Here is a 14,902-nt window from a genome sequence, read left to right on the forward strand (position 1 = left end):
ACCACAATGGATTTTTTTTGAAATCCTAAACTGGTGATTTTAAGACTAAATATTGAAATGAAATGACGTGTTTAGGATGATGCTTCCTTGCTGTAGATCATAGTCTGTATGTGGTAAACCTGTCCCTATACAGTCTATTAAAGTGGTATTCATTACACAAGGCCTTTGGTGTTAAGCTGTGTGATGATTAAAATGCTTAAAAACAGTTGTTTTTTTCATTCACTCACTGAATGGGCTAGGCTAACAAGCTTTTCACTGACTTCATATTTATGTACATCATTGCAGGATATACATTTCCCATTTGTAATGCTGGCTGCTGTGTCTTCTGGAGGAAACTGGTGTGTCTGTGCAGCTGTGAAGTGAGCTTTCATGTCTTCTTCCTGCTTAGACAGATGCTGCGAGCTGCTACATCATCCCATTCTCTCACCCCGAGAGAGAAACTCAGCGAGAGCTGGCTGATAAAGAGTCTGACAGTTTCTGCAGAATGGGTATTAGTGCACATTTTAAGGATTAATCTGATTCCTTCACTTCACTGGTTCTCAAACTCTGGTACGAGTTCCACTGGTGCTACACAACCTTCCTGTACTTGGAGGAATCTCTGAAATATATTTTTAAAATAATTTTATATATATATACATAAAAACATCTACAACAGTTTGGATGTAAATAAACTAAGATATTGCTGGAATGTTATTTAAAATAAGTTTTGCATTTCCTAAAATATATTTTTTCAGTACCAGCCTGATATGTCCTCACGTTCATTTATGTAGTTCACCCATACATCCATGATTAGTTATCAACTGAAATGTGGCTGGAGATTGTAAGTGGAGGTAAAAATGAAGGTTTAAAAACTGCAATCATGACTCCAAACAATAAATGTTTGAATGAACTCTGGTTCTTGAACCAGTTCGGTTCAACAGTCAACAATAATGTTACCTGCCTCCTGAATAAACTGAACAGTAGATGAACAGGATTTCCTCTATGCTGCTGGATTTGAATGCTTGTCAAAATAGTGGTACCCGGAGAGACAAATATTTTCTGAGGTGGTATAAAAAGTAAAAAGTAAGTAAAATAAAAAGATAAAAAACTGCTTTACTCATTATCCTTGAAAATGATAAATAACAAAACACACAGGTTTGAAATACTGGGAGTTTTATTTGAAAGCCATCCATGTGAGCATTTCAAGTAATAAAGAGTTGACATGTGTACAAAACCACTGTACGCCTTTTAAAATTCACAAGCACAGAATATGAAAAAAAAAAAATGCAACTTCTAGTAATGATCAAACACAACATACAGACACGGCGTAGTAATGCGGTAAACTGTTTTTGGTATGAAAGAAAGGAAGGCATGATGGTGGTGTCTTCTGAACAGTGAAAAGCAGAGGATATCTCCAGCTGTCTAAAATAGCTTCCTCTCCTAGTTTCCTATTCATATTATGGACTTAGATAAAGACACAAAGGCAACAAGCTGTTAATGATGTTACTACAGGAAGCCATTTGACTATTGATGGGATGCATTCCTGTTTATAAGTCTGATGCACTGCACCATAACCAAGGCATAGAAGCTCCCATACAACATGATAATATTGGTTGGCACTTAGGGATTAAAGTTAAGGTAAACAAAATGGCAATAGGGAGTGCTGGACAAGGTAAGATGTCAGATTGGTAGAGAGAGCGTGGAGTTTAGAAACGGCAACGGATTCTTTCCAACGGGTCCGTCTCCCACATCTTGGAATCCCAAGCCTGGAACCAGCCAGTGAAAGTTGGAGGCTCTGCTCCCTGTTTGATGGTTGTGATGGGCAGTCCTCCACGACCAGAGGGGTCTGAGTCAACATATTCTTTTGCTGGATAACCAGAGGAAGGGAGAAAGAAAAAGACAGAAGTGAGCAGGTAGCATCAGTAGCTTAGATTGAGTTTGGAAATTAGCTTTTATTCTGAAATCAGCTGCCTGCTGCTGGGGATGAGAGTCAAGTAAAGTTGTAGGCCTTAAAAACCAAAACAATAAGCCCAAAGAGGCTAAAAAGCTCCATTAAGCTGAGGGGAACTGCAGAGTCGGGTGATCATTTTCAGTGGGGATGTCACCTTTCACATTACACAGTCTTTTTTCTAATTGTCAATATAGAATATTGATTAGTGCAGCTAAGATGTAACTGAGTAATTGTCAAAAGTTGAAAACCTGAAGGCAACACTTCAAGTCGTGCCGAGACAAGACATCTACTCTCCTGGTATGGCACACACCTTTCTGAATTGTGGCACTCCACAATACAGAATTTTCTCAACAAATAATGTGTGTATTTGCTCTGAACTTTTAATACACAAACACAAACATTTTATTGTTGTCCTGCTTAGGATGCAGGATTCATTCAAGTCTTTTACTTTAATTAAACCAAGCAGTTATGACTCTGTAGTGCTTTCTGGCACCAAGTATCCGTAGCAAGACCGTATGATGTGAGTGAAGAGTTTTCATGCTACAAACCTATCTTGGGAGCTCCAGTCTTTTCTACTGCATTAGCTTCATTGCCGATCCAAATGAAGATCTACAGGGAAGAGAAACACACTCAGTCACTCCAGTTATGCAGAGGTTTAACAGTACGTAGAGCATCTATCTAGTCTTTGGTGTCTCTAAAATCCAAAAACATTTCACACATGATAAGAGTTAATCTTACCTGGTCCCAGGTATCCAGGATCATGACATCATCAGTGGCCAAGTCTGACTGAGTGAAGTCTCCTGGTACTTCTTCAACCTGATAGACAGTACAGAAAAAAACTCAGACTGGCTGTGTGCAGTATTAGCATAACCAAGAGAGGGTAAATCAAATAACATGTTCGAAAGCTGTAGCATACAAGTGACTTACATCGAGTCTTCCAGTTTTGTTGGAGCAGCCAAACAGACGTGGGGGTTTGACCACGTTCTGCAGACTCTTGGAGGTCTGGTATTCCTTCTTTCCACCAAGAGCAGACCAGAAATCACCTGAAAGGGTGAAGAAAATACAACAGCCATCAGCTCAAAGTAGCATGCCCCATGTTTTTCATTTGTCTGCATGAACAGGAAGTGAATTTTGTCCACCACTGAGAACGATGCAGCTGCCCTTTGGAGCAGTTAGTAACACGATGCATCATCTTTTCAAGTTTAATCAAAACCAGACCAGAAAAGCAGCAGTGATGTCTTATCGGGCAAATCAATCATCGGACCAATCAGTGTAATTTGTTAGAAAAGCTTGAATTGCATAGAAAAATACAGCATGTTGTAATTAGACATGATTGTAGCAGTAAGGACCTTTTATGTTTACTTTTTGAAGTCAAGTACCTTTATTAGGACAATCAGTGAAACTTTCAAACAACAAAACAGAGTTCAGCTGCTGTTATTCCTCAAAGTTATGGCAGAATTAGACCAAACATAACTAATACACATATAACTTATGGCTTTAAAAGACTGCACAGCCACTAGACTAATAAATATAACTGAATTCACACAGAGTAATTGTTAAACTCAGCCAACGTCATCAACAATATCCCCTAAAATGTCACCATAGGTAAGTAATTTAGAGTATATAAAGTTTCTTGTCATGGAGGATATGTGCATAAATGATCACAAACCTGACTCTTTGCCCTCCGACACCTGACTGGGACTGCCACCCAAAAAGCCCACCACATGCTTAGCAGCCTCCATCTCCTCATCACTGGCACCCGTGCCCCGCCAGACAAACAGGGCGTTGGAGGATTTTAGCACAAACACATCATTGGTGTTAAGATTGGAGGCAGAGGCCTCGACCTGAGAAGACACACATAGAGAGGTAGAAATCAGTGTCCCATAAGCATGTAATAAAGACCCAAGTCTGTTTCCTGGCAGACAGCTCACCTCAACAGCTCGGGTAGCATGAGAAGAACTCTGCCGGATGTGGAAGAGGCGAGTGCCGGCGGCCTGCGACTGTCCACCTTTGCGTGACGTTCCCCCGGTGTGGATGATCATAGGTTTGCCCTGGAACAGGCTCATCAGGTGTGGAGGCTCCTGGCCCTGAGTCACTCTCACCTACGGATGTAAAAATTCACCATGAAGGTCAGAAGAATAAATGTAAATGATATGGAAATTGAGTTTAGACTATATCCTGATTTTTGGGCTTATCACATTGTATAGCAGCATATCAAGTAAGTGGTCAAACTAACAGGAGGCCTACACAAAGATTTAAAGGATCATGCCAATAGGTTTACAAGTTTTAGCTTGTAATTTTATATACATGCTGAACATTATTGCATACAGTCTTTACATTTTAATAAATTAATAAACAAATACATTTTTCTTTACTTTGGGTTCAATTAATTTCTGTATGATGTTAAACTCAATCAGCAGACTCAAGACTCAAGTTGTGTCCGTCAAATTGAAAAGCACATCTGCATGACTTTGTCTGTGCGACAGTGTAACATCATTGCACGTCAATGTATGCTAATGCAGTTTGAGTAAATACTTATTTGTAATATAACAATACAAACAAAAATAGTAACTTTGATATAAATGAATGCAGGCTTGATGTTCACTGTGATGGATTAATAAATAAATTGTATTATTATTATATTTATGGTATGTAGAGTGAAGAAGTGCAGTGGTTTGAAATCAAATTGAACGTAACAGTGACACTGCCCTCTGCTGGATGTTTGATGTTGGTTGTTTTATCATGGCAGAAGAGTGAGGTTATTACTGACATTTTTGCTCTTAGTCAGCTGTACTTAACCCTCTGTAATAACCAGGTATAATAGAGATGAGAAGCTGAACCCTCATTAGCACTCATAAAGTAGACAGACGTTACGTCTCGGTGAGCTACTAAACTCATCATCTGTAGCACCTAAAAAACTACTTTATGTACAAGGAAATACTGAGCTAATTCATAAGATGGTAAACATTATGTTATTGTGAAAGTTTCCGGTTAGTTCTCTGTTATGACACCTAAGCTGCAATATCTTACTCAACTTCCACAATCCTCTTCTCGTACTCTAAGAACTCGAGTGACTGCACCTTGCCTGGGAAAAATAACTTCTAACATAATTACTGCTTACACTAATTCTATGGTTTTTATTATCCCTTTACCTGTACAAGAATCTTAGCTTGTACAGTCAGCATGTGTGATGTGAAGGCATGCAGTGGGTCAGCGTCAAGCTCTAACCTGAACCGGGGCTCCTTGCATTGAGTCATCAAGCTGCACCGTGAGGAACGCTGACGCCGCCAGCTCATCCTGTGTGCACTTCAGCCCCTGCCTGATACAGTAACACACACAGTATGAATGTTATTTACATGTACATGTAGTCTTAGACTAGGCGTGGTGGGGTGAGGTGTATACATGCGCTACTGTAGCCGGTTCATACTGTATTGTACAAATAATACTGTTTGTATATAAATACTTTTTACCCACCAGGTGTATATGATGTGTTGCTCCCGGCCTCCCACTCTGTAGCTGTAGAGGATGAGGTAACAGTCTCCACCATAGAACTGACCGTAGGAGGAGGGATCCACAGGCACCTTATCGCCGTTCTCAACGCGCCAAATCTGAAAGGCAGAATAAAACCAACCTCACCACACTGTTTCATCTGCAACAGATTAAAAAAGAACAACTTGTAACACACTCTTACCTGAACCTTTCCCTTGCCATCATCCACCATGCCGTGCTGGGCTGCCATGGTCTTGTTAGAGTGCAGACTGGAGGCATCGAAGGGCACCTGTGCCACTTTGGCAATGCGGCCGATGGTGTAAGCCTTACTGGGGCCTGTAGTCTCGTCTTTGTCCCTCCAGTCACTGAAGAATTGCTTAAACAGAGTCGTCTCACCTCCGGCAGGAAGAACTTGGATCTGCAAGGGAAATTTAAAGGATTTTAATTTATTATCTGCTTGTCATGACCAATTTCCCAGCAGAAGTGAACACAAAATGCAGCTTTCCTGCAAGATTTATGTTTATGCACATGTCAGTATTACCTGTGTCCTTTGGGCGTACCCCTTGTCTTTGATGAACTGCTGTCCTGCTGACATGGCTGCTTTACGCTCTGCCATGTTGGCTTTGGGTCCTGGTTGGAGTCAGATAAAAGATGACATGACGAGGCTGGAATTCTCAAAAACGTGCCGTCATTTGACTCTCCCTTGTGCTAACAGAGGTTGTTGAATGCAGGTATGTAGAGATTATTTACTGGGCTTTTCCAATTGCAAAAATGAATTTATGCAGACTGATCCCTGAAAATTTGTTTAATGCAGCTCAGCAGTTCCAAGAAGTAAATTGAGTCAGAAAGAGATATTTGATATATTTTGCTTGAGGGCATGATAACAACCAGCATGTTTATAATTATAATGTAGAAAAAAATCAGTGCTGAGGGCAGAAAGGAAAGCTAATGTTGTTAATTTTGTAGTCTGTTACTGAGTCTGTGATGCTGTCACTACCTTTCCAAACAAAGATGTTCTTGTCCGGCCCGTTGTCCAGGATGTAGCACTCTTCGGGAGACAACATGGCCTGTTTGAAGGGACTGCTTTGAGCCACGGCGGTCACCTTCATCGAACCAGATGCATCGGAGATCTGTGAAACAAAGAGATCGCATCAGCTACCAGCTCTGTTCTCTAAGTGTTTTATCATATAAGCTACCAATAAGGGCTTCAAGTTTTGTTTTTAAATCAGTGCCACAAGAATGCATCACAACCTTTTTATAAAATGATCAGGCTAAATTTAAATTCCTTCCTAGTGAAACATCCCTTTATGGTTTCCAGTTGTGAAATCAAAGTCACATTTATAGTCTATGATTTCAGTTTAATCGTCAGTTATGTTACTCACCATGTAGAGGGCACCCTTCTTCCTGTTGGACGTGTCCGCCTTGTCATCATCTGCAACACCGGGGGCAATTTCAGTTTTGGGCCCCAGAGCCTACACAAGCAGAGAAATGAATCATTGTGGTTCTCTTTTTGTTATAATTATCACTTATACTCAAAGTTAGAACTGTGTTTTTATACACAGATAAAGAAAACAACAGTATTGATGGTGATTTGTTTTGTAGATTAAGTTCTACACCTTTTCTCAGATTAAAAAAAGTCTTGATGAATATAAAATATATTCTGTAAACTAACCCTCCCCCTCATTAAGCCTCTCTCTCTCTGAGTTTCCCCTCCTCTCATGTTGTAAAGGAAGTGTTTACAATACCGCCTTGGCACAGAGTTGGCACAAGAGCAGCACATTACAAAGGACAGCATTGTGTTTACTCGTTCCCACGCTGACTAACTCAGCAACCGTGAAATGCATCAATAACATGTATAGCTTCTGCTCACAAGTGATCACCTTTGGGGTGAAATCTTCAGTGCATGGCTGATATTCACCAGGAGAGGGCTAGAAAAAGAGTAATTGTGTGTTACCTCAAGGATTTCTGCCGTCTCATGCCCCTCCTCCACGATGTGGAGTTGGCCTCTGCCGTTTCTCATATTATCTCTGATGTCGATGGCGACTTCAGCGGCCTTCAGCTTCTCAAAACGGTTACACTCACTGCCGCACCACTGATAGATGTTCTGCAGGAAGACAGGAAACAGATATTAAAGTCATAATCCTCTAGAGCTTAGGCAGCAAACACACAAACAAACATACTTTTATATGTCTTATTTGCATTATGTTATCAGCAACAGGGATCTGGTTTATAAGTGAATTGGCACCAGTATGAAACACTGTGTTTGAACTATGACCAGCACAGATTATGTGCTGCATCCTTTCCTGTGAATCCCTAATGTTCAGGGAATGACAGGGATGGCGGACTCTGCCACTAACAATGAAAATGACTACAGAGAGAGATTATTACAGGATGTAAATACATTTAAAGGTCCAGTGTGTAAGATTAAGTATTTCTTGTCAGGAAGTAATACAGTATTCATCAGTATGTTTCTATTAGTGTAGTAGTAGTAGTAGTGTTTAATCACCTGAAAATAAGAATTGTCGTCTTAAAATGAGCCCTTTGTCACACCGGTATGTCAAGTTGTCTCAACCTGACATACCGGTGTGACACCCTTTATATACACAGTGAGTGTCCACCATGTTGAATTGTCATTTTCCTACAGTAGCCCAGAACAGACAAACCAAACACCAATCTAGACATGGTCTTTTGCTTTTAATGTGAATTTGCCAACCAGCATTTTTCATAAATACTTGGAATGAGAGGGTGAGGCGTGGCAGAGTATTCACTTGGTTGCAATCTGCAACTCTACTGCTAGGTGCCATTAAATCCTACACACTGGACTTTAAATTGCTGAAAAAATGTTGACCCTAAATAATGTCTGGGGTATGATTTCAGTCAATGAAAAGGATAGTTAATTTAATTACAGTGCAGCTATTAAAGTAATACTTAGTGTGTCAAAAGACACACTAAGTATTAGTAATATATACACAGTATACTGTATGGAAGCTGCTGTGTATTGAACATAGATGGTATTAAACACACTAGCACAGAAATATTCAGTGTTTTGAGCTACGGTAGCTCACCTTTCCCAGGTCAACAATGAAACAGTCTCCCTTGTTGAAGCTGGACCAGGACATGTCCACCTCTGTTGCTCTGATGGCCCTCCGACCCTTGATATGCAGCAGGCGCTTCACGTTCATGTCGTTGGTCACCACATGCTGAAAACCTGAGGCCACTCCCCCTTTCTGTGACAAAAAATAATAACAATTCAAGTGAGTTAACATCGTGCCCACATTTTTAGCTTATAACCTTTATATGTTCGCCAAATAAACAGTCACAAATGCACCAGGAGAGGTCTGAGGCAGGATGTAAGCATGATTTTATGAGACACAGTGGGGGTGAAATGAGTTTTACAGCAATGTAAAACCTCCAGACAGACTAACAAAGCCAATAAGCCTTATAAAATGGTAAAAAATAAAACTAACATGATGCCTGCTTATAGAAAGGAGGATCATGTTTGCTCTGTGTGGCAGAGCTGTACCTGGGAGGCGGGATTGTCTCGTAATGTGCCATCCTTGGTGAAGCCATTAAACAAAGACATGCAAAATAAACACCACAGATGAGCAACAGGCACACTGCTGGCAAACTGAAGCTTGTGGATGTGAAACAAAGCAGGACTTGCTTGTTCGGAAATTGTTATCGGGGGCTTAGCATACCCATGAAGGCACAGTCTTGAGTCTCGTTAGCATGTGGAGGAGTGGCTGTAGTCCTCAAAATGGAAACCACATTCATGCTCTTCATCTTTGTGCCTTTCTCTTGAGAGAGAGGCAGTAAAATTTTCCATGGCAACAATGCAGACTCTGTTTATTCAAATGGAAGGATTGTGCCTTAACAGTGGAGTTACCAAAACTATGAAGAGATAATGAGGTTTAGAGTTTTTTCTGAAGTGTGTGTGTGTGTGTGTGTGTGTGTGTGTGTGTGTGTGTGTGTGTGTGCGTGTTTCTGCACATGTGCAGAGCAGAGTTTCCACCATCCAACTTTGCAAAAAGTAGTAAACAAGACTAATTACATCCAGCTAAAGCCAGAAGGAGGTTTGGAAGGTTTTCATGGCAATGAGAAACAGATGACTGGTAAAAAGAGGCCCGGGTTTGAGTCTTGAAATGGCTTCCTGTGACTATGGTGGTTGCCTCAGTTACAGTCAGTCAGACACACCCCAGTATGTGTTGTGGAGAGTGTTGTGTCAGCTTTAACTGCATGGCAAAGGTCATGGTATATGATAATCATTAAACCTTTAGGCCAAAGAGAGTTCTGAGACAGATTGCCTTGCTTTGTTTTGTTTTACTCTGTGCTGCAAAAAATACACTGTCATTGCTCACTTTATGTTTTCTGGCTTATATTTTTTAACGAAAACAAAATAGAAACATTACTTTAAAGTCCACTCATTCATGTAATCCTCAAAAAAGTCTACTCTACCACTCCTCACATGGTACAGTTCGTTCATAAAGTGATTTTCCTTTCTCAAACTGTTTCATCTGAATCAGTTTAGTGGCTCAAAGAGATGAAACCGCACGTGGTGCCATCGTAGCAGCTCTGTGAGCAAAAGCACAGCATGAAAACATATTCACCATGACGATGTTAATACCCTGAGGTTAAGCAAAAAGTTTGCCAGTTTAGCATATTGCCATGCTAATATTTCTGCTAAGATTCCTTAGAGAAGATGGATTTTCCAGCTAAACATATCTATAAACAAACTATTGAAAAGTTAAGGGATCACCAAAGTTACAACAATTAATGCTGAAGGGAAAATGCATGTCTGAACCAAATTTCATGGCAATCCATCCAGACAATTTACTCAAAATCTTGAAACCTCTTGTGGTGGTTGGGAAGCACAGATCTAGAGTATTTTCATTCAGATGTGACACCACCTGCCTGAAGTCATCTCTGCTGTGTAGTGAAGCTCACCTGGTACTTGATTCCTGACTTGAAGTACCCCAGAAGGGTGTTGGATTCGTAGTTCTGCACCTCCCTGTACTGCACCGGGCCACCGCCCAGGAAATCATCCAGCTGCGTGGCAAAGATGGCAGCCGCTCCACTCTCATCCTGAGAACACTCGTCCCCTGCAGGAAAAGAGACAAAATTGTCTTTTCCCCAGTTTCTTTTCAGACTCTAATTGCATCACATCGATGGTCGTGGATCAAATTTCTCACATTATTTTACATTAGCAGAGCAGCACTTTAGTTTCCGCAGTGACCTTATGGGACCTCTGAGTCAGGACTGGAAGCTTTGAATCACATAAACCACATCTGCAGCGGAGGCACTTTGTATCCTGCTATTACCATCAGATGGCTCACGACATGGATAAAACTATTCCATAATTTTACATGACTAACATCGATCCCAGACGGAGGGATTAATTATGTTCTTGTGTTATTTCTGTTTCAACAACTTACAAATGGTTGCAATGGCAGCCGAGAAGTAAAAGGACGGTCTGTGTGCTTCTTCTGGCAGTGGAGTGAACTGGTTGGGAACAGTACAAACATGCAGGGACTGGTGCCTGCAATTTGTGGCCTACACGGGTATTCCACATATGAGTCATCATAGCAACAGTTCCTTTTAAGACTGTGCTGAAAATGTATCAAGCATTAGAAGACACCGCCTTCAGTTTAGGATTTAAAGTAATTAAAGTTGTGTGTCAATGATCGCTCTGTGCAGGCCTTAACTCAGACCGCACAGAAAGGGAACTGCACCGCGGAGAGGAATTTCACAAAGCAGTATGACTTTTTTTAGTGACTCATAGAGTAGAGGATGTTTCAGCACAGAGGTGAAATGCATAATCTGATCAATAGTCTGTTTAAAACAACAGCTATAGTGTCACCACATGAGGGTGTATACATAGCCCAGTTTGGGTATCACAATGCATGGAAGTTCTGTGCTATATGTGTGCGATATGTAGCTCTTTTTTATTACTGTTAATACTTTACTTCAATAAGGAACTGATTATTGTACTTTTACCTGCTTCACTATCCAATGCTTTATTGCCTTTCAAACAATGGGAATTTGCTTTGGTGAGTTCACATTACACAAAAGCATTAAACCTCAGAACATCATATAACTGCTGAGCGGCATAAAAAAAGGGGTGAAGCCGTAAAATAGCAATGGTTAAACTATAAAAGTTGCATAAAATAACAAAATAATGTAAGGAGAAATAAAATTTAGGGAAGATGCTGCAGTAAAATGTGTGTGTAATAGTGTGAAATGCAAGACACATCCTGTTTTGAAAACAGGATGATAACACACGATCTACAAAGTCAGATAAACAGAAAGATTTCTTCATAAGTAATTAGTAGCTAAAAAGTTTTGTAATTAACATGTACTGATGTGCACATATGGGTCTATGTCTTACCCAGCCACATGTGTATGTTGTATGAAGGGGCTGAGGTGGTGTAGAGCAGCAGGTAGGCATCCCCGGTGAAGAAGTTGCCATGCAGAGCCTTAGGAACCGGCTTCAGATCCAAGTTCTCAATACGCCACACCTGCAACCCTGGCTGCTTCCCTGCACCCACAAACTCCTTATGGGAAACCATGATGGCTCTGAGAGAAATACACAGATGAGATGAAGAAAGAAGGAGAAGAAGGAGGGTAAATGGGGAGATGCAGGTAGACAGAGGGAGACATTTTAATATGTTTGACTTTCACAACTGTGTTTTGGACACTATGACACTTGTGAAGTTGTGGTTAACAGCTGAGAGAGACAAACCCACGGTGGATATAAATACATGTGTTATCTTTACATGAGGCCTCTCACCATATTTGGTCTTTCCGCATTGAGACTGAACCAGATGAGCTAGTTTTTCAGCCTGCAATGAGCTGCCTATTGCTGCTGCTGTCAACTCTGTACATTTCTCAGATGTCTTACAGTAGTTATATCTGACGTTTGCAGTTTGTGAATGATGTTTTCACATAATCTAAATTGATTAAATTATCTTTTACAGGTTGGGAATATTGTCATAGAGGCCTGTAAAAACATGAGGTATTGTCAAAATGCATCATCACAACGCCTAAAAAACGAGAATGATTTTCATGAAAAGTTTAGAGACACATGCATGCCAGCCTCTCAGATAATATTAAGTCCAAAATAAAAAGCATCAGAGACAAAAAAAAAAAAGATTTAATAACATTTTTATTTCTAAAACAAAGCTTATGTAACCCATAAAACATGCTTCTAAATGAAAGTAGACTGATGCCAGTATTTTGAAGCATGAGTTCATATTTAATCAGGTCTGATCAGATCTGATAACACAAGAGCGATTACCACTGACCTAGTCTTTAACTTATATTTTATGTTTTTACAGCTGATACGGACTGAAAACAAAAGTTGTTATGTTGCTGTTTTATCACTGCATGAGCTCATCTGCTTCAATAAATTAATTTATGTACTGTGGCACAGCCAAACTCTTCAGAGATAAAAGATTTCGTAAGATTTCTTTGTAAAGTTAACTTCAGATCACGGTGAGAGTGAGCCTTTGTACCAGCTGAGTTCAGAGATTATGAAAATTTGATTACACAAGAGCCAGATTACAAGTTGGTGTGGCAGCAGGATTATTGCTGCAGTGAGTCTGACGTTAGCTCTGATCAGCCCACTTCCTCACTTGTGTTTATACTCCATACTTTACTTTTTGTGCACAGTGTATTATTTACAGTCAGATATTATAGAGATTACATTGTGCTGTTTGAAGTCAGCCTGCCACACCAACCAGTAATCCATACAATCACACATCACCACCTGGAGGAGTTGTATCATTGTGGAGTTTGTTCAGCTGGTAAATGAGTGGCCATGCAGCTCAGGTTTCAGCAGCAGAGAGAGAACGCACCCCAGCAGACATCCTGTAACAAACTGATCAATAAATCTTGAAGATTTATGCTGTCTGGAGTCAGATGCACTTTTAATAACAAAGCTGTGGCATCATACTGCAGGTCTCTGAGGATGAATGCAGAGAAGCCTGCTGGGAAAAGCACCTCTAGTGAGTTACTTTATCTAATGTGCAAGCTCTGCTCTGTCTCCTGCTGACTGGCTGACAGGCTGTTTATTTACTTACTTTTACTAATTTGGTGATGTGCATAACAAAGAATAGAAAGAACAGAAGCCATGATTCATTTTTCAATATTTACTCTGCACAACTCTATGTTTTTCCTTTTTTTTAATATATTACATAACATCCAGACTACTACTTCCAGCACTTCTATCGCAGTTTTTTTCCGTCTCACTTCATTCAAAAGACATCGCCAGAGTATTTCCCCCATAATAACATGATAACAATGCTGTATCCTCTGTTTCCACAACAAAAAACGACACATTTCGTCCCTCTGTCGTCCTTAGACGCTTTCACTGACTGCTATGACTCATGACAGAGACATGAACGGAGATTTTCCACATCTGGAAAATCCATTCGCTTCAAACTTTTGCAGCGACTAAAACTGACCACATAAAGCGCACAGAAACACTGCGATCAGCACATTATTTATGGACCCACACCGAGCAGCTTTAATCTAACAAATCATGCATGATTTTATGTGTGTTTTTTTTTTCTAAAGGCGGACATATCAAAGTCCAAAAAAGTCACATTAGTTGCACGCATGTCGAGTGAAAGAAGTGAACTCACAGTTTGCAAGATGAACCACACGGGAGAAAGGAACAGAGACGATGATGGAGGTTGTAGATGTGGGAGTGTGCTGCGTATGGAGCGTCTTTATGTTTCAATGTGTAGTAGAGGAGGAGGAGGAGGAAGAGGAGGAGGAGGAGGAGGAGGAGTGAGTGTTCAGGCTGTTCATGGGTCTGTGTGGCTGAAGAGGAGAGAGAGCCCTGATTGGTCGATGGAAGCAGCGCATATAAAGATGCTCCTGCCAGCCTGTGTCAGACAGGATTTTCTCAAATCTGAATTTAAACTGTACTGAAGTGAATCAAATGTGAACCTGATTCTGTGTGTTATTCAAACATGTACAGACAGAAAGGGGACAATGTCCATGAAGTCCTAATTTTTTCCATGAAGCAGCCGGTTGAATCAACAGTGTCTGTTTGTCTTTGGTTTAAAAGGATCATGTGAGTGAGAAAGTCAGCAGGGAAAAGGTGCCTCCCTTTGATTTCCTGGATTACAGAGTCAACAGGATGAAACAAGGAAACGGTTAGATTTAAGTTTAAATGTCTTTCTGCTTAAAAAAAAAAACATCTCTGCAGACATCAGACCCCACGAATTACACAATACGAGGATGTATCATATTGACTTTGAGCAGTACTGTCTCATTACACACACACACACACACACACACACACAAACATATTATTTACTGCAGCTCTGCACAGAACCTGCTGCGCCACAAAACCCTGTTTAAACCATGAAGGCATGCCCACACAAGTCACATCCAGCCTCTACGTACTGTACTCTTTCTGCAGAGGGTTTGTGATTCCTCACCTCAGGGAGTGATGAGCAAGATGGCTGTTTGTAC

General features: G+C 40.6%; 1 protein-coding gene across 1 annotated transcript; it reads right to left on the reverse strand.

Annotated features, from left to right (window-relative positions):
* Window positions 1-1,135: 1,135 nt before the first annotated feature.
* Window positions 1,136-14,204, reverse strand: scinlb (scinderin like b). Its single transcript, XM_010733344.3, has 17 exons — window positions 14,062-14,204; window positions 11,805-11,992; window positions 10,364-10,518; window positions 8,485-8,646; window positions 7,374-7,523; window positions 6,802-6,891; window positions 6,417-6,549; window positions 5,961-6,049; window positions 5,622-5,837; window positions 5,405-5,538; window positions 5,159-5,249; window positions 3,862-4,032; window positions 3,600-3,774; window positions 2,858-2,973; window positions 2,669-2,746; window positions 2,479-2,539; window positions 1,136-1,846 (listed from the first exon to the last, which is right to left on the reverse strand). Exons 2-17 carry the CDS (start codon window positions 11,983-11,985, stop codon window positions 1,686-1,688), a joined length of 2,163 nt encoding a protein of 720 aa, XP_010731646.2. The 5' UTR covers window positions 11,986-11,992; window positions 14,062-14,204; the 3' UTR covers window positions 1,136-1,685.
* Window positions 14,205-14,902: the final 698 nt, after the last annotated feature.

This window comes from Larimichthys crocea, chromosome XII (assembly GCF_000972845.2).
Source record: "Larimichthys crocea isolate SSNF chromosome XII, L_crocea_2.0, whole genome shotgun sequence".
NCBI classification, from domain to species: domain Eukaryota; kingdom Metazoa; phylum Chordata; class Actinopteri; family Sciaenidae; genus Larimichthys; species Larimichthys crocea.

Bases quoted from the DNA above. Each gene is read 5' to 3' on its own strand.
- scinlb (XM_010733344.3), bottom strand. From the start codon at position 11,985: ATGGTTTCCCATAAGGAGTTTGTGGGTGCAGGGAAGCAGCCAGGGTTG. The intron at 4,033-5,158 runs GTTAGAGCTTGA...TTACATCCGTAG, and splicing joins TGCAAGGAGCCCCGGTTCAG to GTGAGAGTGACTCAGGGCCA. The intron at 3,775-3,861 runs GTGAGCTGTCTG...GTGTCTTCTCAG, and splicing joins ATGCTACCCGAGCTGTTGAG to GTCGAGGCCTCTGCCTCCAA.